Source organism: Rattus rattus, chromosome 7 (genome assembly GCF_011064425.1).
Source record: "Rattus rattus isolate New Zealand chromosome 7, Rrattus_CSIRO_v1, whole genome shotgun sequence".
NCBI classification, from domain to species: Eukaryota; Metazoa; Chordata; class Mammalia; order Rodentia; family Muridae; genus Rattus; species Rattus rattus.
The window spans coordinates 125,773,547-125,800,089 of NC_046160.1; the positions used below are offsets into that span (position 1 = coordinate 125,773,547).

The 26,543-nt window shown below is 47.1% G+C and overlaps 1 protein-coding gene across 1 annotated transcript in view; it reads right to left on the minus strand.

Annotated features, from left to right (window-relative positions):
• Positions 1-11,073: 11,073 nt before the first annotated feature.
• Positions 11,074-26,543, minus strand: part of Setd3 (SET domain containing 3, actin histidine methyltransferase) — a 66,080-nt gene continuing 50,610 nt past the window's right edge. Inside the window, exons 7-13 of the mRNA XM_032908397.1 lie at positions 23,473-23,531; positions 22,653-22,767; positions 17,766-17,840; positions 16,626-16,792; positions 15,731-15,816; positions 13,054-13,214; positions 11,074-12,323 (exon numbers count right to left, since the gene is read on the minus strand). Coding sequence (XP_032764288.1) covers positions 11,871-12,323; positions 13,054-13,214; positions 15,731-15,816; positions 16,626-16,792; positions 17,766-17,840; positions 22,653-22,767; positions 23,473-23,531 — 1,116 coding nt within the window. The 3' untranslated portion in view covers positions 11,074-11,870. The remainder of the gene's footprint in view (positions 12,324-13,053; positions 13,215-15,730; positions 15,817-16,625; positions 16,793-17,765; positions 17,841-22,652; positions 22,768-23,472; positions 23,532-26,543) is intronic.

A 26,543-nucleotide genomic window follows, 5' to 3' on the forward strand; every position in this document is an offset into this window, starting at 1 on the left:
CCTTTATGTCAGCTCTGGGGATTGAACTCGGGTCACCAATGTTTGTAGCCATTGTCTTCATTTGCTGAGCCTTCTCCCTGGCCCCTGGGGTGCTACGCAGGGGAGGTGTTGGGAGCTAAATCTGCACAGAGGCCATGGATCCCTCTGTGGGAGTCTGTAGGTCTCCTGTGCCTGGCCCTTTCCCGTCTCCCTCTCTCTGTTTCCTGAATATCAAGAAATAAGGAAAAGCCTCTTCCACAATGCTCCTGCCACCATGATGGTCTGCCCAAGTGGGCATGGTGTCCCCTCTAACACCAGGAGACAAAATGAATCTTTGCCTAGGTTGCTTCAGTTGGGTCACAAGAATAAGAAAACGAATATAGCAGATGGTCTCAGTCTTCTGTGTGGCTTTCCCAGAAGATAGATGAATGAATGAATGAATGAATGAATGAATGAATGAATGAATGAATGAGCAAGGCAGCACACAAGTCATGGAAGTCTCCACCCAAGCCTGTCCTGAATCTGCTCTGCACCTGGCCAGCATTTGTCCACTGCAGTCTCCTGGGCATTGAAGAAGGGGCTGATGGGTACCCAGAGACTCATGTTAGTCTGCAAGAATTCACTTTTTTTTTTTTAACTAAAAATGTCACAGGAAGTCCACCAGAAGCACATGAAGCCACTGCCAGAAGTGTACGTGCTTGATATTAATTAAAGCAAAAGATGACAGCCCCCAGGAAAAGGAGTAATTTTCTTCTCTTGGATAAATGACCTTTCGGCAGACTCTGCTCCGTAGCTCTGCCTGGTCATTACCAGAAATCAGAGTGTTTCCGTGCAGCAGGGCTCGCAGCTCTCTGCCTCTCAGGAAAGGTGAGGACTTCATTTCTTGGGGACTTCTCACCATGGGTGTCTCCCGGCGAGCCTCCAGTGGCACCCTTGGTGGTGACAAGAGCCTCTCCAAAAGCAGCTTCGAATGTCTGAGTTCTGTTCCCTGAAGCCACCCCTAAAGCAAGCCATCTGCCAGGCAGCAGGGAGCTCTTCCCTCCCTGACTCTTGCTCACCATCTCTGGCCGGTGGCCCACAAACACAACTTGACCGTGTCCCTCTGGTGACCCAGCACGGCCTCTCACTGGTCATCTCTTCCAGCCTCTGCATTTTCTCATTTCCAGCGCCCTCACCTAAGACCTGACGCCCTCACTCAAAGACTGGACCTGGAGTCCTTGCCTCTCTGTCAGACCCTCTCCCGCCTCACGGGTCCTCCGTGCCTTCCTCCATCTGAGAGCCCTGGCACACAGACCCTTCATGATCCCATACCCAAGCCATTAACCTCATTTTCTCTGCTATAATCACATCACTTGACGGCTGAGGCAGGAGGATTACCACAAGTTCAAGGGCAGCAGTCTATAGTAGCCATTTGGCATCACTGTCAGCTCATGGTCACTGTACAGCCTGGCACCCCCATACCTGCAGGCCCTCCCTGTGTGCTGCTTGCTTAGCGGGCAGCACCCCCATGTCTCCTCGCTCATAATGATGAGTTTGGCTTGTTAGTCCTAGAAAAACTAGCCCTCTTCTTCCTCCTCAGAGCTTCTTCCAGGGCAATCTGGCAGTATTCTCTGTGTGGCATGGTCACTACAACCCTTGTAATGACTGTCCAGGCTCCCCATCCCTGACAGCCATGTCCCCTCCTGGGGTTCCTCCCACTCCGCCCTGAATGACAAGCTGATCTCCAGCAACTCCTGCAAGAGGTTGACACCTGAGATACCTCTGAACTGTGGAGTCCTCCTCTGACCTCAGCAGTGTCAGACTTGGGATGGCTTGAGGAATGGACTGACTTTTGACTCTGTCCAAGGACACCGAGCAGCAAGGGGATGCAGAGCTGAAGTTACTGCGGCGACGCTGGGAGAGAGACAGCACAGTGGCCATTCAGGGAGCTCAAAGGTTCCCTAGCCTCGGAGCCAGTCAGGTCCCTGGCTCTGTGTCCACGGCCAGCTAGGGTGACTGCTGATTCCCATTCTCCTGGCCTGGGCCCAGCCTCTCAAGAAGTGAGGTTCAGCCGGGCATGGTGGGTTAATCTTGTAATTTCAGCACTTGGAAGCTGAGGCAGGAGGATGGCCATGAGTTCAAGGCCAGACTGGGCTACAAATAAGATTATGTTTCAAAAAGGGAGGGGGGGGAAGCAAGGAAGGAAGGGAGGGAGAGAGGGAGGGAAGGAGGGAGGGACGGAAGGAAGCAAGGAGGGAGAGAAGAGGCCATCTTATCATGGGCTCTCAGGACCTCTTAGCTCATGGCATCTGGCCCAGGTGCTATACCTACCACACTGTGACCCAGGAAGGCCCTCAGCTCTGCTGTTCCCACACCTTGTGGTCCGGATCTCCAGTCCCGCCACAGGTGACTGACTTCTTCCAACCCTGTGTCCTCCCTGGGAGCCAGGTTCCACCCATTTACCTGACTTTGACCCAGAACCCCGTTCATCATCCTGGTATCCACTCCACTCTTTTGTCTACTCAGCTCCTGGAGGGTAGCCTTTCTGTCACGGACACATGTCCCTTTCCACCCCAAGAGCCTGCCTCAGCCATTCCTCTCAGCCCCATGTCACCTCCTCAGGTCAGCCATCCAAAATACCCACCAGCGGGCCTCCTCTCCCCCTCCACCGGAAGGGTGGCTGCTGTCACCTTGTTTCCTTGTCTCTCCTGCTTGTTCCTTCTCTGCACTTAGAACCCCTGGAACTCCACCCCCTCTGAGGCAGGGCCTGTGTGGAAAATCATGGACCCTCCCAGTGTCACGGTGAGAGACACCTTGAAGGTCTCGTTATACCATAACACGCAAGTGTTCTGCCTCACTTGCTTTTGTAGCACGCAACATGCAGAACAGCCCCGAGAGATCCACCTCATCATTTCTTCTTCCCGTCTCCGCCCACCACAAAGGGCAGAGTCAGAGGGAGACGGCATCTCTGTCAGATCAGGGCTATAGCGGAAGCATGGTAGGCTCACATGGGGAAGGGCTCAAGCATGCAGCATGGTGGAGGAGAGGTTCCCTAAGTGGGTGGCGGCAAGCAAAGGCAGGTGGGGCAGCAGGACAAGCAAAGCATGCTGGGTCAGTGGGCAGGGTGGTCAACAGTGGCCAGCAGTGGGGGAGCCAACCCATGCACACACAGAGCTGTGTTCAGCTCAGCTCAGGCTGAAGAGGCAGCTGAAGAGGCAGCCGCAACCCGTGTGTTGCTATTGGCTGAGTTTTGCCTCAGAAGCCCCCCAGTCCCTTTTCTCTTGTGTGATCTACCAGTCTCTCTGTATTTTATCTGAAAATCAAACGCAACGCTTGAACCCTTCTGTGGTGCAGCAGATTGGCCTGCAGTTGTCCCTGCACTTTTCAAAAGGAAACCGTAAAACTCCCCAAGCCGCCTGGCAGTTCCCAGTGTTCTGCAGCGTGCAGCCCTGTGGCCTTGGGCTGTGTCCCGAGCTCTGCCTTTATCCCTGCCTTGTCCAGCAAGTGAAAGGAGAGAGAAAGGTAGGACAAGAATCCAATCCCAGGCTGGCCTGGCCGGGACGCAAGGCGTTGTAGGGTGTTGATTTTGAGCAAACTTTACAGAGCCACAGAAACACAATGGTGTCTGGTTCCTGACTCAGTTTCTCCCAGATTGACCCCTCCTGTGCCCCCAGGCCATCAGCACACAGGGATGGCAGGAAACAGGAGGTAAGACTGTCTCCACTCAGATACAGAGCCCATTCCTGTTCAGATTTCGCCAAGATGTCTTGTTAATGCCTTTCCCTATTCAGAACCTCCTTCAGGACATCTGGCTTTGACTGTCCCCTCCCAGCTGACAGTTTCTTGCTCTCTGCCTTGGTTTCCAGGTGCTGGCATTCAAGAGTTACCCTGTCCAGTGTCCTTCATTTTAGGCTGGTCTGATGTGTCCTCCTCAAGACGGAACTGAGGTTGGCCATAATCCCCAGAGACAACACGGTGTCTTTGACATCTCATGTGAGATTAAGAATGTCAATCTCAAGTCACTGGAGATATTGGCCCTGGTTGCTTGATGTCTGCCTGGCTTCTCCACAATGAAGTCACAGCCTCTCTTTTGTAATTATTTCGGGAGGGGGGTGCAGGGGTGAGGTTATGCCCGAGACCTTGTGAATCCTGTTTCTTTAGACATTTTCCCACAAGTATTGACACCCCTCCGTGGATCTTGATGGCAGCAATTGTCACTGTGGTATTTCCCTAGTGGCTTCCCTGCTTCCTTCCCACCTCGGACATAACAATTAGAACCCACTGCAAGGGACAACCATCTCTCCTCTCATTTATCAAACTGATAATCTTTGACTTGCCCTGATGTAGACCTGGATTTATTTTTCTCCTGGACACCATAAGCCAAACTATATTTATCTTCTAGCATGAGGGCCCTGGTTTGGCCATTAGGAATATCTTCATCTTGCCCCAGAGTCCTTCCAACCAGCCTGCGGCTTGCCCTAGCACCTTTCACAGTCAGGCATGCTGAGATGGCCAGTTGATAACCCCAACGCCTGGGTCTTTCGACCTCCTCCTCCTCAGAACACCTTCCCTGGAGGGTGGGGTTTGGAGGATATAAGGCACTCCGTGCTGGAAGTATCCTGACGGCGCAAAGTTAGGAAGCACAGAGGCGCTGGCAGTCACAGATAGAAAAACTGTCCAGACGCCTCCTCAGGGAAAGGTGTTGGACTGACTGACCACCTGAGTTTCAGCTGCACAGCAGCTGAGCTCTGAAGTATCTGAGGATCACCCAGCCTGCTTGGAAAACAAGTCAGCTGGGCTAGCTTGACTTGAGTGCCCTAGGCCATCCCTAATTCTATCAACTAAGGCGAGCTCGGCTTACATGAGTACAGGACAAACTGAGGGAGGGAGACAGGTATGAGGAGGAAGCAGGAAGACATACCTACACACTATGGGTCAGATCCCAGGCCGGCGGTGAAAAGAAACAAGGTTAAAATCACTTTCCCAACGCTTTGCTGGCAAGACAGTTTGTTTTAACATTGCCTTGAGGTGGGTTCCAAGCGTCAGGTGTGTCAGATGTAACACTGGTTTGCAGCCTGTAGGGTCTATTTTGGGCCCAGCAGATGCCACACACACCCTCTCCTCCAGCTCCTAAACGCCCTGTGCAGGTGACTTTTGCAGCACGTGGCGGCGGGTCCGTGAGGACTTTCTAACAGGACTTCTGAGAACTGAATCATGTCAGGGTTACCTGACTTCATATCTGATAATTTACCCTCCCTTCATTTCGTGTATATGTACAGTGTATCTGATACATGAAGGTATGTACATGAATTGCGCAAATGTATCGCTTATTTTGAGACAGGGTCTCTCAGTGGTCTGGAGCTCACCAATTCATCTAGGCTGGTTAGCCAGTGAGTAAGCCTCAGGCGGGTGAGGCAGCCTCCCCACAACAAGCATACTCAACCATGCTAGACTTTCCACCTTTAAAGAGCAGGGTGGTTTTGTTTATCTGGAGTCGGGGGTACATGCCCAGGCACACGTGTGGAAGCCTGGGGATAACTACAGGGGTCTGAACTCAGATTATTAGGTTTGACTGCAAGAGCCTTTACCCTACTAAGCCAACTTGCCAGTTTCATGCTTGGCTTTTAAACATGGCTTCTGATGATCAAACTCGGGTCCTCACGCTCTCAAAGCAAGCACTTTATCCACTAAGCCATCTTCCCAGCTCTGTAACTGATACTTCTTAAAAGTACGTAGTCCTTCCGTGTCCCTATCCACCAGGGCACCCACACTCCCATTGCTGGCAGAAGTTGGCAAAATTGTCAGAAATTAAGCACTATAATCAAAGTCATCGTTCTGACAACTCCCCAAATTGCATGTGTTTAATGACCTTTTTTTTAAAAAAAAAAAAATTCAGTACGCTCAAGCTCTTGTGGCTGAGTTAGAGGAACTGGGTGTCTTGCTTAGCGTTTCCTGGTCATTTATTGTATGGACAGAATAGTGTGGACGTGGCTGGGCTAGCCACAGTCTAGGAGAGAGGCAGGCAGGCCTGGGATGTCAACTGCAAAATGAGATGTGTGCCGTGAGGCAGCACAGCAGGCAGAGACCTAGAGAAGCGGGCACACATGTGGGCTCTTGGTGTATCTTTGGTACTGAGTGAACGACTGTTGAAGCCCAGACCTAGCTTTCTACTGTCTCCTCAGCTCAGAACACAACGTGTTGAGATGACTGTCCTCCCAACACGGCAGCAGCTATGGCTTCAGACCTCCCAGGGAGAGCCAAAAGCCCCCTCCTCAGGATTTCAGGCGGGTGAGGCAGGTGCCTGGTCTCAGGAGGGGTGGCAAGGTTTCTCCTGGGTTCTCACAGGACCACATAGTAGCTGTCCTCTTCTCCAGAAAGCACTGCCACCAGGGGGCACACACAGAACATGGGAAACACCGTCAAAGATGGGCCTCCCACAGGTCCAAAGTGATGGAGGACTGGCTGATATTGCTCAGGTGTTCTGAGAGGCCTCTGAATGCCCATTTCCCATGCCATGAGTCTCTTCCCTCATATCTTCCAAGGTCCAGTGTGGGGTGTTCATGTTGGTATACGGCAAGAGAGCTGGCCAGAACCGTAAGGCTCCTACTACTGTTCAGCCTTTTTCCTTAACCTCTGGTCACTGTGTTTTGGTGTTGTGGACCCCTGCCTCCAAGCATGACACGGCAGCTGCTCTCTTGAACTGTTAACAGCTGCGATTACCCAAAGGGAACCCGTACATGATTGGACTGGTTAACTTCCTGTCACGGACGGGAGAGGCTCCAAAGTCCCACCTCTCCTCAGAATTTATCAGCAATTAATGGTTTCTGGAGGTGGGGCTCACAAGTCCCCACCCATCCCCAAGAATATACAGACTGTTAATGGTTGCTGGGACAGACAGTGATGGAGCTAAGCATAAGCTACCTGTAATTCCAACTAAACTCGTTGGTTCAAAACCTGGTTAGACCTGAATTGGACAGTTTCTTAGGTCTGTGGTAGGTGCCAACTCTGGAGTACTCTTGCCTCCCCAGGGAAAGCTCGCACACCACTTGGCTACACTGCTCTTGGCTCGTGTGGCTCTGTGTGAGGGCTGGCTGCAGCACGGAGGTGACATTTTGATTCTTAACCCAGCTTGTACTTCACTGCTTGCTCGCAGATATGGCTTCTTTTAGAAACGTGCAGATTGGAGAGCTGAAGGCTGGAGGCTGCATGACTGAGTGGCTAGAACCCCGAGATGAGGTAATCAGCCACATACATTATCCTATCCACAGCGCACATTATTTGGCCTTAATTTTTCTATTTCCCAGGCATGTAATCTCCTTTCCCTCCCATCAGATACACAGCGATTCTATTCTTCCAGGGTCAGTTGCTTCATAATCATCACGCTGACAGCACGGCTACATCCTTACTCACTTAATAACTATTTATCATCTGCTATCTTCCCACTTTCAAAAGGGAAGCAGTTAAATGCTCCAGAAATTGGAAAAAATTGAAATTTGACCTTTATTAACTGGGTTAATTGTCAAAATCTCTGCTTGTAAAAAAAAAATTAATGACCAAAAAGTGTAACTTTTAGAGTTTCAAAGATTAGGTTAATGTCCAAGGAAGTATAAACTTTGACCTTTTTGACACATGTCACGAGAAACAGTCATCCTAATAAATTACTACCTGTGAGCAATTATAAAACTCCCCCTGAATCCAATCAGACCATTTAATTGCTACAGAAACCCCTGGCTTCCTCCGAGACAGCCTGCAGAGCCACTGAATGCCCGTGGGAGCTGCTTTCTTACGTTTGCTGTAGGTATACTCCTGTTTTTCAACTGTATTTCTAGACTGGGAAACGGTCACCAACAGATGTGAGTTGTACCTGACATAAGCAGCTTGAGATAAACAAAACTGGTCACAGAAACCAGGAAGGAAGTCAAAACTGTAGGTCATCCACTCACGGGATTTCCTGAATTGCCGGTTCAAAGTGTGCTGGTGTAGGCTGTGTGTCAGCATGTGCTGAGCCCTGGGTAGGGCTGAGGGGGCTGTGCTGTTTGGTTTGTCAGGACTGAATCTCTGGCTGCGTGTACCCAGCAGTCAGTCTATCTGGTGTCAGACTCAAATCACTGGACTAACAACAAACATCAGTGACCAGAACGGAATAAACTTGGTGATTTTTTTTTCCTCAGGAATAACAGGTTCCCATCTTTCACCTCTTAGGACTCACTTGAGGATGCTCAGTGCCAGCTGTGGTTATTACTTCTAGACCTGTCCGACTGGGGTGCATGCGGCTCTAACTGCCATCTCTCGCTGTGACTTGAGTCAGTTGTCATTTCCGCCGACACTTGGGGCTTATTTTGAGCTATCTTTAAGATGTGAAAGTTGAGTTCACAGTGACATTAATATGTATAAAATAGTGTTTTCAATGCTCAGGGTGTGTATGACAGCAGCCTTGAGTCACGGCCATGTGTTGGAATCTGGTGGGAGTTCTCTACCCCCCAGAGAGCCCTGTCCTACCCTATCATGCTATCCCATCATTCCTTCCACAGCCCCGGGGAGCTGAATCCTACTATACCCGTGGCACCCTCCCAATAACCTCCTATGTCCGTTTCACTCTGTAGTCAAGACATCCAAACCTCTTACTCAGGAGTAGGGGCGTGGACCATAGTCTTAGAAATCAGGAGGCTGAAGCAGGAGGATCAGGAGTTTCAGGCCTGGGCTATCATAACAAAACTTTTTTTTTTTTTCCAAAATGGGAGAATGAGAGAAGAGAAAGAGGGAATGAATATAAATCGTGCCCTGGGCATCAAGACACTTGCTCTGGGTCGTAGGCACAGTGAAGGTAGGGGTCAGCATTTTGCTTCAGGTCTACCTGCTTTCCTAGGCAACAGTTCTGCTTCCAGACTCAAATGCAGACACCTTGTAAATGTCTGAGTCCAAGCAGTACCCTGGGGAGGTCTGGGCTTGAGTGGAAGGTGGAGGGCTCCAAGGGTAGAAAGAATGCTAACGTATGGCAAAGGGGACCGGGTCATCAGAAGAGCAGTCTCTGGGGAGACTTTAAGCAGATCTCAAGATCCCCGTATCCACCCCCACCTTTCTCACAGTGGGTACTGGGGATCCAAATCCAGGCTCACATGTGTGTGCAACAAACACTATACCCACCCAGCCATATCTCCAGTGCCCTTGGTGGTTTCATTTACTTATTTTTAATTAGAGACAGTGTCTTACGCAGCCCAGGGCTCTTCCTGTGTGCACACCCTCAGTGCTGGAATTATAAATGTTGACACCAAATTGTTTACGCAGCACAAAGGATTGGACCCTGGGTTTTGTGCACACTAGGCAAATACTCTGCCTACGGAGAAGCTTCATCTCCACCCCGAATTCCTCATTTTAAGTGAATATTTATTCAACAACATGATAGTAGATAGATAGATAGATAAGATAGATAGATAGATGGATGAAAGATAGATAGATAGATCATAGATAGATAGATGATAGATAGATGATAGATAGATAGATAGATAGATAGATAGATGGATGAAAGATAGATAGATGATAGATAGATAGATAGATAGATAGATAGATAGATAGATAGATAGATAAGATAGATAGAGCGTCCCATCTCTCTTCAAACAACTGAGTGTGCACCTTGTGGGCCTGATTTAGAAACTTTTTGAGGAAAACAATCAATGGTCAGTTTCCAGGGAAAACTGGATACTTTGCAGGCCAGTGACTCTCCTGCTGTTTACAGATGGCACTTCCAAGACTGGCCTCAGCAGCCTCTTGTCCCAAGGTTCCAGGGAGAAAGAAAACTTTACTGTGACGCAGGAGAGAGGAAGGCCCATTGCCATGTCTACGGCAATGAGGGTTCTCCAACATCACCGAATTGATCACTTTCTCTCCACCTCTGAGTGGGAGGGACACTGGGGTCCCATGTGAGTAGCACTCTGCCATGAATGGGCAGACCACCTGAATCTCCCACCATCAGAGTCCTGTGGGGAAGCCAAGGGCTCTGGAGAGCAGCACTGCTCAACATCGGTTCTGCCTTCGGATAGCACACTACAGTCACTTTGTGGGCCAATGACGCAGACTTTGTGATGGAAAAGTAACTGACAGAAAGACTCCGGGGCCCCAGAAATGGGTGTCACTGTGTCTCTACCAAAGGTGTCCGTAGAGACTGGAATCTTGGCTCAAGCAGCTCTATCTTACTCGAACTCCCCAGCAGATAGTTTGTAAGTGTCCCGTGCACGATGGCCTTTCTACCCTGGGATTGCATGTGTGTGCACAAGGCCCGACCTTCAGTGCAGTGAAAACCTGTCCTAAAGGCAGATTAATGCAAAACTCACTCTTTCCGCAGCATTAACTGAGCACAGCACAGGTCAGTATGCAAACTCCACATGCCAGGTAGCATTCTGGTAAGCTGTCCCTGGAATGAGGCTGACAAAAGACTTGGTCTCACATGTCCTGGCACAGTAGCAGCCAGAATTACAGATGGCCCCAGCCTCGCACAAGCCTACACTAGTGTCCAGTCTGTCTGTGGTACTCAAGACCCCACCCAATGTGCTGCCCATCTGAACCCAGAGCAGAGAGCCAAGCAGATCATCTGCAGGGCCTTGCCTTCTCTGAACGGAAGCAGGGCTGCTACACAGCTACCTTTATCTCCACAGTCCTTATCAAACTAGGGAAAATCACTCACACGGCGGTTTCCAAAATGAACCCTGTCTTTGACAGTCTGGATACCAGTGATGATATGGATATGCGACCAAGGGAAACTATAAACAAATCAGTAGACTAGAAACTCGAGGCTCTGGAGGCAGATGACTTTTACCCACCCCTCCAAAGGGACACTGCCTCAAACCCCACTTCCCATGAAAGCCAGCCTTTATCTCCCTCCATCTACTCCTGGTAACCTCAAATCCCCCTGGAGCACTGCTGGAGGCTAAGAAAGGGGCAGCGCCTCTGTAGGCCTCTGGGCACCAGGCAAACTCCCATGTAGTCTCTGTATGTGTGACCAGCACAGCCAGGGACATGGCAGTGTTCCCCAGTGGTCAGGGAGCATGTGAGATGCTCTGCTAAAGGATCAACTCAGGGCCTGCGCTACTCCCCAAGAAAAGGAACAAACAAAAACACCAGTCATGTTTTTTCTTTTAATAAGGGGTTTTACTCAAAAGGGTAGCTTTGAAAATCTCTAGCTTGTTGTGAAACCAGAAATCCAGGGGGCCGCCTATCCCGACACCGTGCGTGAGCCACGGCTGCAGTGTCTACGGCACTCCACTGCCATCACTGGAGCCAGTGCACCTCTCTGACACAAAGCCAGCGTGAAAACCCAGGAGGACGCGAGGCCTACTTTGATTTAAGGTAAAGGACAAGTTTTTAATACAGCAAAACAGAACACAAAAAGTAAACAAATCCTTAGAAATTACTAGATATATGTGTGTGTTTATATAATTAGGATCATCATCAACATTTTAAGCCATTAAAAATCAGGTTGCCACCTTCCCTTTTCTTTTGGTACTGGGGATATTCTTGTTAAGGAAAAAAATAAAAGCTTTTGCCCAGACTCTGTTCTGTAACCACCTCGCCCAGCTTTCTTTTCGCTGGGCCTCACCTCCACCATCCACTCCCTCGGCAGGAGCAGCGCCAGCGCTCACTGTGGAGTGGAGCGAGGAGAGCGGCGCTGCCCACAGCTGGTCTGCAGTCTCTCAAGGGCGCCTCCTCCCCTCTGCTGCTCCTCACTACCTTGTTCCGCCCAGAAGCAAGATGGCAATCTTAATCAATAAGGGAAGCTAGATCTTTATAATAACTTAAAAATCACTTTATATAAAGCAGCAAAACATATTTTCCTCTCTGCGAAAAGAAAAATGTTAACAAGGAGCACGGTGATGTGGTGGGCTGTCTGCAACCTCTGCTCAACTGGATCCGTGAGCATCTCAGAGCCGCTCCTTCACCGCACCCATGCTTCCTGAAGACTCTTCCGTGTCTCCTGTCGTGTTTTCACTCTCTTCTGGGCTTAAGCTTTCATTTTCAGACCTGGTCCCATTAGGGATCAAGCTTTCCCCGTTGAGGAGCCCATTCTCGGCAGCCTTGACTTTGCTGACAGTCTCTGTGAGGCTCAGAGACTCCTGTACGCCTGCCTCCTCCTCCAGCTTTCTCAGGACCAGAGGGAGCCTGGAGTCCCCCACACCACCCTCCAACAGCCCCAGGTCACTCTCCTCGTATCTGGGCAGTGGCGCCCTCTCCTCCATGTGTTTGCGGTAGTACTCTCGGTTCATGGCTGCACTCTTCACTGCTTTTTCCAAAATCTCCTTCTCACCCAAGCGCAATTTGATGGCCATTGTGGCACGGACAGAGAGGTCAGGGTTTTTCAGGACAATCTTATCTTCCTGGGGGGGCGAGAGACATCAAATTAATGACAAGAACTCTACATTGGCGAAGCAGCATCAAGCAGCAGCTCAGCCTGAGAGAGCAGAGTGCTAACAGCTTTTAAACTGAGGCTTCACATCGCCGAATGACCCAACACTTCCGTCAAAACTGTCGCTGACTCAGGGCTCCTGTTACCGTAAGTCTGTACTCTCGAAACAGAGCGAAGGCCAAGTTAAATGGAGCCAACACAGAATGCAGGGCGTCACTTGCGTTCATCTCTGTGACGGGAGCCCCATGTGGGCCTAGAGTAAAGGCTAAAAATTAAAAAAGAAGAGAGAAACAAGTCTTCCAGCTAGGCCTGGTGACAGCCTGTAATCTCAGCTAGTCAGGAGACTGTCAGCATGGTGGTAAGTATGAGGCCTGGATGACTTTAGTGACACTCTGTCTTGAAAACAGGACGGGGGTTTGGCTGTACGACAAGCCTCTGTGTGCTGGTGCACAGGAGAGAGAAAGAGCTGAGGGAGGGATGGGGGTGGGGGTGGAATAAAAGCTTATATTTGTGGTATCATGAATTAAAGATAGTTTTTAAAAGTACTAACTGTGTAAAATTTATCAAGTGCTATTAAAATCAACATGATAAACTGTGAAACACTGACACCAAATAAGGAATGTCACATATACATTGCTGAGAATCAGAATGAATTAAGGACTAGAAACATGACAAAGCATGATCTTCGTTCATCTAATTACCTCAATTGTCGTTTTATATGTTTTTAAAAGAAGTGAGGCTCTATCTTCCAGAAATGTCCAAAGTTTGACCTCATTGTCCCAGCTGACAGGAAACTCCGAGTTCCCCAGAGTGAAGATCCTGTCAATGGCGCTGTCCCCTAGCAAGTGCTCTTTCAGCTCCTCTACAAGAGACACACATAGCAGTCAGTCGGGAGGACAGCACAGCTCACTCTGACAAGCCATCCGTCCTCTACGTCCCCCAGCACCGTCATCTTCCAGCCTCTCCGAGCAGAGGCATAGCTAAGTTCCAGGTCAGGAGGTCAAGTGAGGCCTCCCTGAAAGGCGGTACTGACTCATGCCCAACTCAGCGTCTTTCAGAGGGACACTGAGAGCCTGGAGACAGGCTCGGAAGACTATGTCTGAAGACATCTATGGCCACACCCCTCACTCTGACAGAACTGTTCTTGCTAGCCCTGGAGTAAAGATCTCACCTCACCACCTGGTGTCAAAGACACCGAGGTAGAAGGCAAGGCTCAGGGTGAGTCCTGGGTGCCCTTCTAGAGGTCCCAGCCTCTATTTCCAGCAACACATGGCAGCTCACAACCATCTGTGACTCTAGTTCCAGGACAGTCAACGCTTTCTTCTGGCCTCTGTGGCCACTGCACACATGGTATGCAGACAGACATACAGGCACACATACATAAAAAAGATAAAATAACATCTTAAAGATACTGGGAGCCACTGTCATCCTGGTAACTACACACCCCATTAAGCCAAAGATGGAGAAGCAACTACATGGACTGTAGAAACCTGACTCAAAGAAAAGTGAGTCAGTCTCAGTCAGAGTCAGCCTGCCTGCCCCCTTCCCACTTTCTCTCCCTCTCCCTCTCCCTCTCAGCAATCTACACCACACAGAAACACAGCCTCTCAATACCTCAAAGATGTGTGTAAGAAGAATAGCTCAGCAATGGCTCTGAGCGTTCCTCTCCTGCCCATCCTGTTCAGTTCAACAAACACACCCATGCTGCTTATGTAACAGTGAGACAGTCTCCCTTTCAGAGCTAAATGCCCTACAGCTGTCACTATTTACAATTCAAATCGGGAGCTGTGCTGCCAGCAAACCAAACTTTATTAGTATTAGTTGGAGTGGTTCAGACTCCATCGATTGTCTGTGACGACTGAGAAGACAAACTGTCTTCTGACGACTGAGGAGAAACTACAGAACAGCACCAAACACAAGAGATTTTTAAAAAGGGCATGTTATCTGATGTTTTAAAAATGACTATCTAGTTCCAAGGTAAAATTCAGGCTTAACCTTTCATAGAGATAAAGATCTTAAAAAAAAAAAAAAAAAAAAGCTTCTTTAGAAACAGAAATTTCTTTCCAGAAGTTTCCAGTTCTGAGCCACTGCCATCACTGTTCCTGGCCTCCCAGCGCCATGGCTGCAGACAAGCCATACAAAGCAGCCACTGGCCTGACCTAGACACCAAACCTTCCTTGTCCCTGTCATCCTTTTCCCAGAGGTTCCCGGGCCCAAGGTGGCCTGAGTCTGGCTGGCTGAGTAAGGACAGTCCCCTGCCTGTGTCTACAGGGAATCCCTCCTCCTACTCTACCTTCCCCCACTACCACCACATGCAAATACACCAAGAACTGCCCCATGAATTCTATCAGTTGCACATCAGCAGGAACATGGGGCTGTCTGGGACATGGACTCTGGAAGTAGCTAGGTTGGCTCTGGGTCAAGGCCACCAGACATTAGCTGAGTAGCCCTTTTCTCACTCTTCACACTCTCTGAACTGGAGACTCCACCAGCGTGATAGGAAACGCCTTACAAGGCACAAGATAAAAACACAGGAAGCACCGTGTTGAACACTGGGCATGGCACAAGCTACAGGGACTGCCATTACCAGCGTTCCTCCCCCGCCCCACCCCCCTAGATTCCTTGCTCATTAAATATAGAAGAAAATACCACAGACCACCCTAGCCTGTACACAGAAAAGTCTCTGTGTGATGGAAGGTGCTTGCTCCTCAGGGACAGCTACCCTGTCTCTCTCTGGTTCCCGATAGCTTCGTCTCTACTGTCTACACTCTAGGACTAAGTTCTTGTACACTCAGGCTTCCTGTCAAGCCCTGAACCCACAAGAGATGGGGTAAGACAGCAGGGACAGCCACATCTCAATGGCTGCAATGACTGCTTTAGCCAGCTGCACTTCCCTAACACTTAGGTGGCTTTGTTCTAGAAAAACATTTATCTGTTCAGTAAATCATTTATTCTCTAGCCCAGCCATTCTGTGTAGGGTTGAAGGTAGAATAAAACAACAGGCCCCAGCACGGATGAAAGCCCCAGACCAGCAACTGGGCGCACAGTCGAGGGTGTGAATGAAAGCACGAGCTCACCAGGCCACTGGGCACAGCCGGCTCAGAGGACTTGTCCTAAGCAAGCAGAAAACTCAATACATGGATTTAGTCCTTCCTGGGTCTGAAACATGGAGTTGTGGCCAGGAACATTTTGTCTTATACAGGTGCTGTCTGCAGTATTTCTTACCATCCCAGGATGTTTGGACTCTTCAATCCCAGTGGACAACAGATTAGTTCTCTCTCCAATATTGCCACCTTCCCTACCATCTTAAGAATTTTATCTGTAATTTGAGCCACCTCCCCATGCTTTACAATTTAAGAAGAAAAAAACTGTTTTTACCTTCAGTCATGCAGAATACTCGGAGAAAAGCTAGAAGCTGGGCAGAGATGGGTGGCTCAGTAAAATGCAATGCAAAAACACTGGATCTGAAAACAACAAAATCTGAGGTCAGGCCCACAGTTCCTCCAGAGGAAGATGCCCGGGCCCTCACGCAGCAGAGCTGAGCCTCACTACATGGTAGGCACGCACCTGGGAAAGCATGAAGCTGGCGGGTGGGGAAGCCCTGCCAGGCACCGGCCACTCTTGCCAGCATGCCTGCTGCCTGACCTGCCTCTGGGGTCACATCCTCACAGTAGAGAATTACACACACCCACAGTCCTTACGAACATTAACAGTAATTCATGTTGAGCTCACACTTTATCATTAATCAAATATTGACAAGCTCAATAAAAAAAAGTTCAGATAATCCATTTTCATTAAGAATGGTTCCTCTAGTCCCCGGAGAACTAATAAATCATAATTCTCATCCTCTTTACCACTTCACACCTCAAATGCAAGAAAATTTAAAGAAACTAACCAGAAATTCATGGAATCAGTGAGGATCATGACTTCATTACCGAAACTAATGGTGGCAAAGAATTAAACAAAACAAATTGATCCATGTCGTTAGCCTTTTCAAGGTGAAAGACATTAATGACACCAGAGGGCTTCTTTAACCTGGGGACTGCAGGCCAGCTCCCCTGGAACTAGCTGTGAGTGCTAGCAACACCCTTCTACCTATCTGAAGCACTGGTAAACGACCACACGGCCAAGGTCTGGATCTGCTGTGTAACGGGATAAAGGGGTTAAGACACACTACTGTGGAGAACTCTATTAACACACCGATTAAACACTACATAATAGAAATACCACACGCACCAAAGGGAAGAGCCAAGCCATGATATTCTCTACGTACGTTGGGATGCCAGCCCGAGCCAAGACCTCAGCCTTCATAGCGTAGAGCCTGTCACTTTTACTCACTCCAAGCTTTATTTTCACTCTGTCGTGTGAGTTATTGTCAAAGAAAAAACCACTGTGGATCACAAACTCTGCATTTGACCGAGTGCCGTAAAAAATGTAAATCTAGGATGCAGTAAAGAAGAAAATAGAAGGACATAAACAAACTTAGTGTGTGTTCTTCAAACAGAGCAGAGCAACAGGCTTAGTTCTCATGTATATTCACACTGCTTCACGACAGCAGGCCGGCTTCCATAGTAACCACACATCCACTCGGTAGAGCATGCTGCATGGAAGGTGAACGTGTGCAACCCTTCTAAGTCCCCAGACCCATGTCTAAGGAGAGTAAAGCCAGACGCACATGTCTACTACGAGGAGGCAGGGGGAGAAGGGCACAGGGACATACTGACCCCGGCCTGCTAAGCCTCTCCACACAGACTGCCCCTCTTAAACTGTACTTTAGAATGTCCCGCGTCCTCCTTTCCTTCCAAATCAGGGGACACTCTCGAGTGGGCCTTTAAATTAACTTCTGTCAGAAGCCACTTCCACAGCCTGTGCACTTTCACACGAACAGGGCTGTGAGTTTTTCTCAAGGGCAGACCAAGTGGAAAGCGGTGTCTGCCTCTATTGGTTTTCTATTATGTGCTGGGTTGTAAAACTAATAATTACAGAGATTTGTAGATGTGTGTTTCAAATTGACTGGGAAATTTAACTGTGCCTCTACTCAAATTATTACATAAAAAATATACACATCACAGTGAAAGTCTAAGAGGACAGGAATGATTGTTCTAAGTCCCATAGGTTTTAGCAACCTAACCCCCATCTCTTTTAAATACCATCTCTTTATAAAGAAATGCAGCTTATGAAAGGAAACATTTGTTTCAGTATTATATGACAAACTCTATTTTGGCTAATAGTATTGCATAGTGCAAACAGCTACATTGTTTTCTTCGAGGATGCAAAGTACAATTCAAAGCATCTTTCTGACTCAAGATTTGGTCAGAAAACAACCCTAAAGATCAGTGTCCCAGCTCCTCCCTCTGGCCAATGCCTCCTAAGGATAACAAAGCCACCCCTCAGCTAGAATGCGGAAACCTACCTGATCTCCAGCCTGAAAGTCCTGCAGAGCCACGCACTCACAGCGGTCATCTTCCAGGTTATAGCCTGTTGTGATCTAGGCAGCAGAGAAAGACAGGGTGATGAGGCAGGCATCCCTCAGGACAAAGGTGTCTAGTGGTGCTCACAGGGCAGCAAAGGCTTTCAACATTCAAGCAAAGAGCTGGTGAGGATGTCAGCCATTTCCATGCACACCAAAGATTGTACAGGAAACTGAAGTCTGAAAGTAAACAAACCTCTCTTGGAAAAGACAATGGGCATCACTTCTGGAACTCCACCAAACACACTATGAAAACCACTGCCTTTGAGCCCTGAGGAAGGTCTCCACAGAAGACAAGACACATACTACACTGGCAGTCGTGCTTGTTCACTAGTCATGGGTGTTTCTGGGGTCTGTATTTACCGACAAGTTTTACTTTTATATAACTTTTTTCCAGGGAGAAATCAATGTGAGGGCAGGACTTAGTTCAGTGATAGAGCACTGGTTTACTATGCACAAGGACCTGGACTCTTTTTACCAGCAACACATAAAAAGTGGGTTTTTCTACTGTGTAAGAATCAAGAAGAAAAGAGTGGCTTCTAAGTCACAGACACACTTTACTCTGTAATCACAGTCACCTAAATTCTCAGGTAAGCAAAGGCAAGTGAAGAGTTATTAGTTCCTCTCTGTTTACTAAGAGTCTCTAAGCCCACATGGCATAGACAGTACAGAAACGTCCCTATCCTGACCTCAATGGCACAGCTGTCTTGGCAAGGTCTCTGTATGCAATACACAGAAGTGACTGCTCTTACTCTGGAGTCTTTACATCCACTTCTCCCTCATGACTAGTTCTTGTCCTTGCTTTATCAACCTGTAATCTTCCAACCCCTCTGACTGGGACAGGCTGCAGCACCACAGACCTTCACACTGCTGATCACGTAGTGATTCCGGACAGTGCCAAGGTCCCAGGAGGTCTCAGAGCCTGGTGTTCTCTGCCATGCAGGCCATAGTCTTGTTCCCTCTTGCATGGAGCCATCTTTAACTCCTACTCTACTCAGAAACTAGTCGTCTTTTGGGGAACACCCCCCCCATTTCACCTCCCTCATCCTCTCTCTTCCCTAGCTACCACCACATACGCCTACATACTTGCCTCCCCCAGCCTGCAAGAGAGCAGGAGTGTTTTCCAAATCAGAGTCTCCAGTGTTTGATGTACAGTGCCTAACACCTACACTGCCTTTGAAAAGGCTGCCTTGAGGCACAAACTCCCAGGGGAGGGAATTGAGTCCCGATTCAGTAAACAGTCCATCTTGATGCCTCACCCCTCTGAGCACTGCCAACCTCCCAGACTGTGTACACTTATTCTGGCTTCTTTTGGTCACATTCATTGCATCCTGGAAAATAAAGACTCACCTATTAAGCAGCACCATAGAAGAAAGAGTGTGACACATTACTCCCTCAAACACACAGAGGACATAACCATTTCCATCTTTCTTTCAATTTCCTCACAATATAAATCCATTACTTGCATTGTGTATGAAGAAGAAATGAAGAAATGCATTCTTGTTGATTCGACTTGGAAACAACAGTGGAAAAACTGAAGAAACAGATTACAGTTGTGTCCATGTGCCCTGCTGTTTGTCCTAGACCAGAGTGCATATGCTTGTCAGTTCAAACCAACAGATGATGGACCTCCCAAAATAATGGGTGGAGGCCGGTGCAGTGGAGTACCACCTGTAAGCCCAGCACTCAGACTTGAAGGAGTTCCAGTCATTTGGGACTGCACAGCAAATCCAAAACCAGTCCAGGCTACAAACCAGTCCAGGCTACAAACCAGTCCAGGTTTGTTTGTTTCATTATAAACAAACAAACAAGTAAACCAACCAAAGGAATTATAATGTATGGGCACTGTAGGAAGTACACACAGGACAAGAAGGGGACTTGTGTGACAGAAGTGACACTCAGCTTACACAGAATGCCCAGGGTAGCTGGCCCCAATTGACTATAACTTTAAGTGTCATGAGCATCTGAGGAACAAGTGTCTGAGCAGAAGCAGCAGCAAACACAAAGCACTGAGGTGGGTTGCACTGGTATTAGGGACAGCAAGAAGTCACAAGCAGGCGAGACATGTACATTGTTATAAGAACTGGGGTTTTCACCTGAGCTTAGAATCCAAATGACTGTGGACTTTTCAAAAGCTAAACAGAAGGGCCTTGAGAGCTTTTTACCACCCCAACTAACAGAGTCACACATGCTATTCTCATCACAACACACACAATGCTCTATAAACCCCTTCACAGAATCCTTCTCAGGGAAACTGAATGACTTCAATTCTGCTAATTTTGGACAGATCAGGCCAAGGTTTAAAGATACTCATTCCCAAAATTAGGGATATGGTGTGGTGGGTAAAAATCCTTGCTGTGCAAGCATGAGATTAAGAGTGTGGATCTCTAGCATTTGTTAAATTAAATAAACACAGAAACCCAAGCACAGCGTTGTGCATCTTTAACACCATCACAAAGGCCAAAGTCAGGCAAACTTCCTGGACCACCTAGTGAAAGCAGCAAGCTACAGGGTTACTGTGGGAGACCTTGTCTCAGAAGTATGAGATGGAGCTGGGCGGTGGTGGCATATACCTTCAGGGGGCAGAGGCAGCTGGATCTCTGAGTTCAGGCTAGCCTGGACTACAGGGTTAGTTCTAGGACAGTCAGGGCTACACAGAGAAACCCTGTCTCAAAAATCAGAAACCAAACCAAGACAACAAAATACAAGGTGGAGAACACTAGAGGAAGCCATGCAGCCTTGACTTCTGGTCTCCACCCACACAGATACACTAACGCACGCACAGGGACATATTTCCTGTAGCTGAGGATTGGGTCTCATAACCTCTTACAACCTGCTTCTCCAGATGGCAAAGGACTTCACTCCCATTCACCAGAATCCTAGGCAGCACTTCTTCAGCCTTGCTGTCACCACAGAGTGTCCCTAGGGTATGGACTACTGTTGAAATCGGACAGCACTAGTGGGTCACACCTTTCTCCTGAGTTCACCTGTAAGAGTCTAATGGTAAAAGGAGAGTCCACACAGACACACATAGAAGAAAAGCCTTTGCTTGAAAAATCACACCTTAAGGATCAAGTACCTCATCCTAAGCAGAGGTTAACAGGTCCTGAGTATCATATACAGCTTCACAGTTTGAAAGCTGCACTCCTTAAACACTGCCACACGAAATGTCCCACAAAACCTCAGGGCAACAGAGACAAATCAACAAAGGTGTCCAGTTAGGTATGTGGGACAAGGATGACATAGTGGCTTCTTGAGCAACCTTCCTGAGGGTCAGCAGAGAACCATGGTAGATCACAGGACACATGAATTACATTAGAGAAAAAGGTATGCCAAGAGTTACCTGTTACCTTAACCTGAGGTAACGCAAGAGTACACAGCGCCACTGCAGGGAAATAACACCAGTGCCTGATTCAGAACGCCGATGACTACAGACAGAAGGGAGCTACAAACAGTCAAAGACGGAAGAGAGTGGGACAGCACCCTCAGCTGTGGCAGCCTTCTACGCAGCTGGTAACCCAGAGGAGACTGGGACTGCAGGGGAAGGAACGCCTTATTTTATCAGAGACTTCTGTATCGTTTAATTCTTTTTGATTACTTAATATTGGAAATGAACATAAAATTTAATGATCAATTCAGTTTGGGAAATAGTGATCTAGTTTATATAAAGAGGAAAAACAACATAAGGATTAGATATTTAAAGCTACTTGAAACTGTTTTAAATTTCGAGCTTATCAGTTTAAAAAATATCTATAAAGGAGAAAAAAGAACAAAGAATATAGAAATTATATTCATTAATGAAAATGTAAAACATGCTATTTCTTAGTCCTGCTAATTAAATTAAGCATATCTAAATTAAGACAAAATGTAATTATAAAAGTGTAATTCTTCTTCCTTGCTACAGTTCAAATATTGTTAAGATCTGAAAGACTACCAGAATTAGCAAGAAGACAGTTTGCCTTGAGTGTTTGGTGCACAGCGCATGTGCTCAGGCCTCTGTATAGATGTGAAATAATCACTTTCAGCATTTCTTTAATCTATTTATAATATTGCTAATAATAACAAAGCAAGCTGGCACTGCGGAACAGGAATCAAACCCAGCTCGCCCTGCAGGCCAGCCGTGCTGAGGACTTCAGGATGAGCTGGGTTTGTCACCTCCCTACCTGTGAGTACCAGGAAGTCCTCATCACAGAGGGAGCAAGCTTCAGCCTCGTGTCATCTGGAACCCAAGAATGTGGAGGAACAGGACTTGCCCTCCTCCTTTACAGAATCGGCCACAGAAGACCCTTCCAGTCTTGACTCTCCCAGCCACCAGGCAGCCAGCCCTGCACTTGTGCCCAGAGCCTAGCACACAAACCTCCCTATACATAGGCTCCAGAGCAGAGCAGCTAAACCATCGAGGGTGAGGAACAGAGCAGGGTGAGGGGCAAACAGGAGTCAGCAGAGAACACAAAGAGCGAGCCATAAGAATGAAAGCCAGAAAGATGGAATGTTTTCTTCAATAAATTCCTATTTGTAAGAGGATAGAAAAGCAAAGTGGCCCGTTCAGCCTGTGGTCCAGTAAGACAAGAAAAGGAATGTGAGAGGTAGGGCTGTGATTTAGACCACACAAATGCAGTCACTGCAGATTCCCAAAGTGGTCTAAGGCTGGAGTTTTCAGTTTTCAGCATGAAAAGGACACCCAGCTTCTACTAGAGGCAGGAAAGCAGGAAAGCAGCAAGGTTTGCTTCTGCTTGTCCTGGTGAGAGCTGCAGGGGAGAGGAAGCCAAGGAGAAGGTCCACCCAGAAGCTCAGCAGCCCCCAGTCTCAGCCCCAGGAAGAGATCTTTACCAGGCCGTTGGTATGATTGCACATGTCCCATAAAGGAATCAGAGCCAAGGTCACCCGGGAACCATCCTCTGTAGGAATTTGGTTTTGCCGTGTCATAACTGATGAGACGGCCCACCTGTAACAAAAAGAAAATAAACAAATTAAGAGTGAATTGTCTAAAAACCACCCCCACAAGAATGCACTCAATCAGGAAACCAAGGTTATAGGTGGCTCCCAGTTTTCAGGCTTTTTTATACCATTTGAACTAAACCCAGGATTGAGAGGAGGAAGGGCAGAATGGCAGGAAAAAAAGCCTGCACACAGGCTGGGTGCACAAAGGAACTAGGAGCAGCCTGGGTCTCACCCTGCATGGTGACGAAACTGTTGTCCCCAAAGCCAGCTCCCCTTCTCACCCCAATGCTGACTTTACCCAGCTTTGAGCCTCACTGACAAGTGGGTGCTGTTTCTCCTCTCTACTCAGACACCCTCCAAGGTAGGTGAGTATGAGACGTGGAACATGGCACTTTTATTACATAGTATAGTGCATTAACTTTATATTCAAAAAGAATCCCTGCCTCACACTGATATTAATCTACTTAAAAGAGAGAAAAGTCCTTTAGCAATGCTTAACACTAATATTAAGCCCAGCGCTCCTTGGCTACCTCAGCCACTAGAAGGCTCACAGCAGTTTCTTGGCAGCTGTCAAAATGCCAGTGCTTATCAAAGCTGCTCACTGTGGCTTTTGAGACCGCCCATTTCAACACTGTAAGTGGTCACAGCAGGTCACTTGCTGACGAGTTTCCCTCACATCCAGATCCTCAGAAGCCACCCTCACACAAACCTGTAGTCCTCGTAAGTGAAAGAATCCTTCAAGGGCAGTTTGTTGGCATGAGGATGGGTCTGGGAATGAACAGTTTTAGGAAGCAGAGGTGGGAAGAAAAGAGAGAAAACAGAAATCAGTCAACAGAATTTCATTATTCAGCTGCTAACAGATCCTAACAAGAGCCAAATGAAGCAGGAGGCGTCCAGCAGCGCGGCTGAGGGATCAGCGTGCTGTTGTGCCCTCATACATCACTGTCAACTTAATTTGTTGTGCCCAGCGGCCGCCATAAATCTGCTCCTTCATTCTTCCATCCGGAACCCAGACAGCACACTGCACAGTTTAAGGTGGACTACTTTCACAAAGGCGGGCACACCCTCTGCTACGACACGAGCTCTGAAGGGAACACAGAGCCTGCAGAGCCAACAGGGAGGGCTTGCCTATCTTGGGGTCTCATGCTCTCTGACTAGATTTTATTCTCTTTGTATGTCACAAGAACAACACTTACAAAAGCCCTCTAGTATGCTGGAAACTCTTACGTTCTCTAATAACACTTGATGACAATCGACTTATGAGCAAATGAATTATTTACACAGTAAATGTGGATCAAACACAGGAAATCAAGCAAAGTAAAAAGTAAAGTCTTGTGAGAGAATGAAGTAAAATTTAAAAGTAAGATAAAGGCAAAACAGACCAGCATTATTTTAAATTACTTTTTTTCTCTAGATAAAAGAACATTTGATAAAGCTGAAGTCCTGGAAGACTTCATACATGGAAGAAAATTTTATAGCTTTACATTCCCTTTTTTACCATCCCCTCCCCCTTAGACCTTTAAGCACTTAAAACTTTGTCTCAATTAAGAAATTAAAGCTGTAACTGTGACTTTAATCTTAAGTTTCAATTACAGTCTGATAGACAGATTGCAGTGAGTGATCAGATGAACACATGGTTGCTCTGAGCTGGAGACAAGATCTGCCGAAGCTGATCTTGCGCCCGCTAGTGTCTCTGCACGCAGCACAGTTACTCCAGGTAGGGCAGCACGAGTGCACTGTAATTCATCACTGCTCCCTGCACTGTGCTCGCTGGCACTGTGTGCGGGGCAGTAGGGAATGAGGTAGAAGGCGCTCAAACCGTAAATCAATTAGAAAACAAAAGCTTGTCCTTGGTGTGCAATCTTAGGAAATTATATATTACAAAAGGGGCCAACTGGGTGTTAGCTCCCAGGTGCCTGCTTCTCCCCTCTTTTTAGCCTCATTTTAAGCTTTTGGAAGAAAAGTCAAAATGTAAAATTGTATTTACATAATCTTTAAGATGCATGTTGGGCCAGGTATATCTATACACACCAGTAAACACCTGCACTTCAGAGGCTAAGAAGAGAGGATCAAAAATTTGAGACCTGCCTGTACTACGTAGCTAGAACCCGTCTCAACATAAATAAAGCAAAGTGAGATAAAATGAGTATTTGTACTAGCAATGTGGAATTAGATAAGTCTTTAAAGAAACAAACAAAATAGCCCATGACCGGTAGGGCATTTGAGTCTGGTTGGGGAGTGATATGCCGGGGAAGGTCAGTAATGCCCCGCCTGCGCCAGGGCCTGGGGACGGCTCTGAGCACGAGTGTATCTTCCTCTTCCTCACTGCATTTAGCCAAGATAGACTCCAGATTTTCCTTTAAACATAGAAATCGTCATAAGGCCTTTTCCTCCTCCCAAAACTAACCTGATAGGAAGAGTAAAACTTCAAAATAGTAAAGAGAGTGGATTCTATTGATCAATTTTCCTTTGATTTGTAATAAAGTGAAATTTCATTATATTTTATTACTGAGAACTTTGCACACCCAAATGTCTCTTTTCAAAGTCTAAATGATGTGAAAATGTTATTTTTAAAAAATATTGTAATTCACTTCAATTATGGAACTTATTACACCTTTGGAAAGTTGGTAAATCCCTGTAAAATACCACAAATAATAAAATGCTACCTCCCTCTCTCTCAAGGCTAATAGTAAATAGGAAAAAAATGGACTGTTTTCAGTTTTGAAAAGAACTTCAAGATTCTTCGAACAGTTGAGTATCTATAGATAGCCTTGGACTCCTCAAGAACATGTATGACCACTCCGGGAGCAAGAAGGTAGAAATCTAAACCAATATGTGCCTTCAACAGTTTGCATATATCTTACATGAACTAACAGTCCTGATAAAAACATTAAAAATAAAAAGTAAAAAAAAAAGTGTAAGTACATTTTCTGTGTGGTTATATAACATTTTCAGAAACCATGAGAAGTAGCTGTTCTCAAAAAAAAAAAAAAAAAAAAAAAAAAAAAAAAAAAAAAACCAAACACAGGGTGTACCCAGACTGTGGTATAAAAGCCAGTCTGCACTGACACATGAACTTAACAATTAGATTGAAGCAAAATGTGGAGCTGAGGCAGCCAGTGGCTTCCTCCTCAGCAGGGCTCTCTCCACTGTGACGCCAGCACCATCTATTGGCAGCGTGAGAGAGTGCATCAGTCCCTACCCACAATACTCAGCCTCATTTAAATAAACACAGGTTTCTAAAAAAACAGAAACCAAAGCCAGTACCTTTCATCTGAATATAGTAGTCTTTAAAGATTTAGAGGTATTTGAATATCAAAAATAATTCATCTACTACTTTTATTTAATGTTTAATACTTAATGTTGGAAATAAATGGCTTCCCTTATTTAAAATAAAAATGAACAAAGCTAAGACAAATGTTGATTGCAAACAACTTTCATTTAATACCCAAACAGAAATTTAAAAAAAAAAAATCCCTTTCACTGTTGCTTAAAATTAATTGGAAGTGAACTGAAAGCGTCTATTTGACTCCTGGTACGTGGTGAGGATACTCCACTCCCTTCTGGGCGTAAACTACCATGAGCCTGACCTCCTTCTTCCTGATGGCTTTCCCAGCATTTTAAAGATCTTTTCTGCAGCTGAAACAGGAACCTCATTCTTGGTGGTCAACTGATTTTAGTGTCATAGTTTCCCAGACAAAGGAATATGTGGGACCAGTGCAAAGTATCCTCAAATAGACCCAAGAACTAGACCTCCAAGAGCGGGGCCCAACAGGAGCC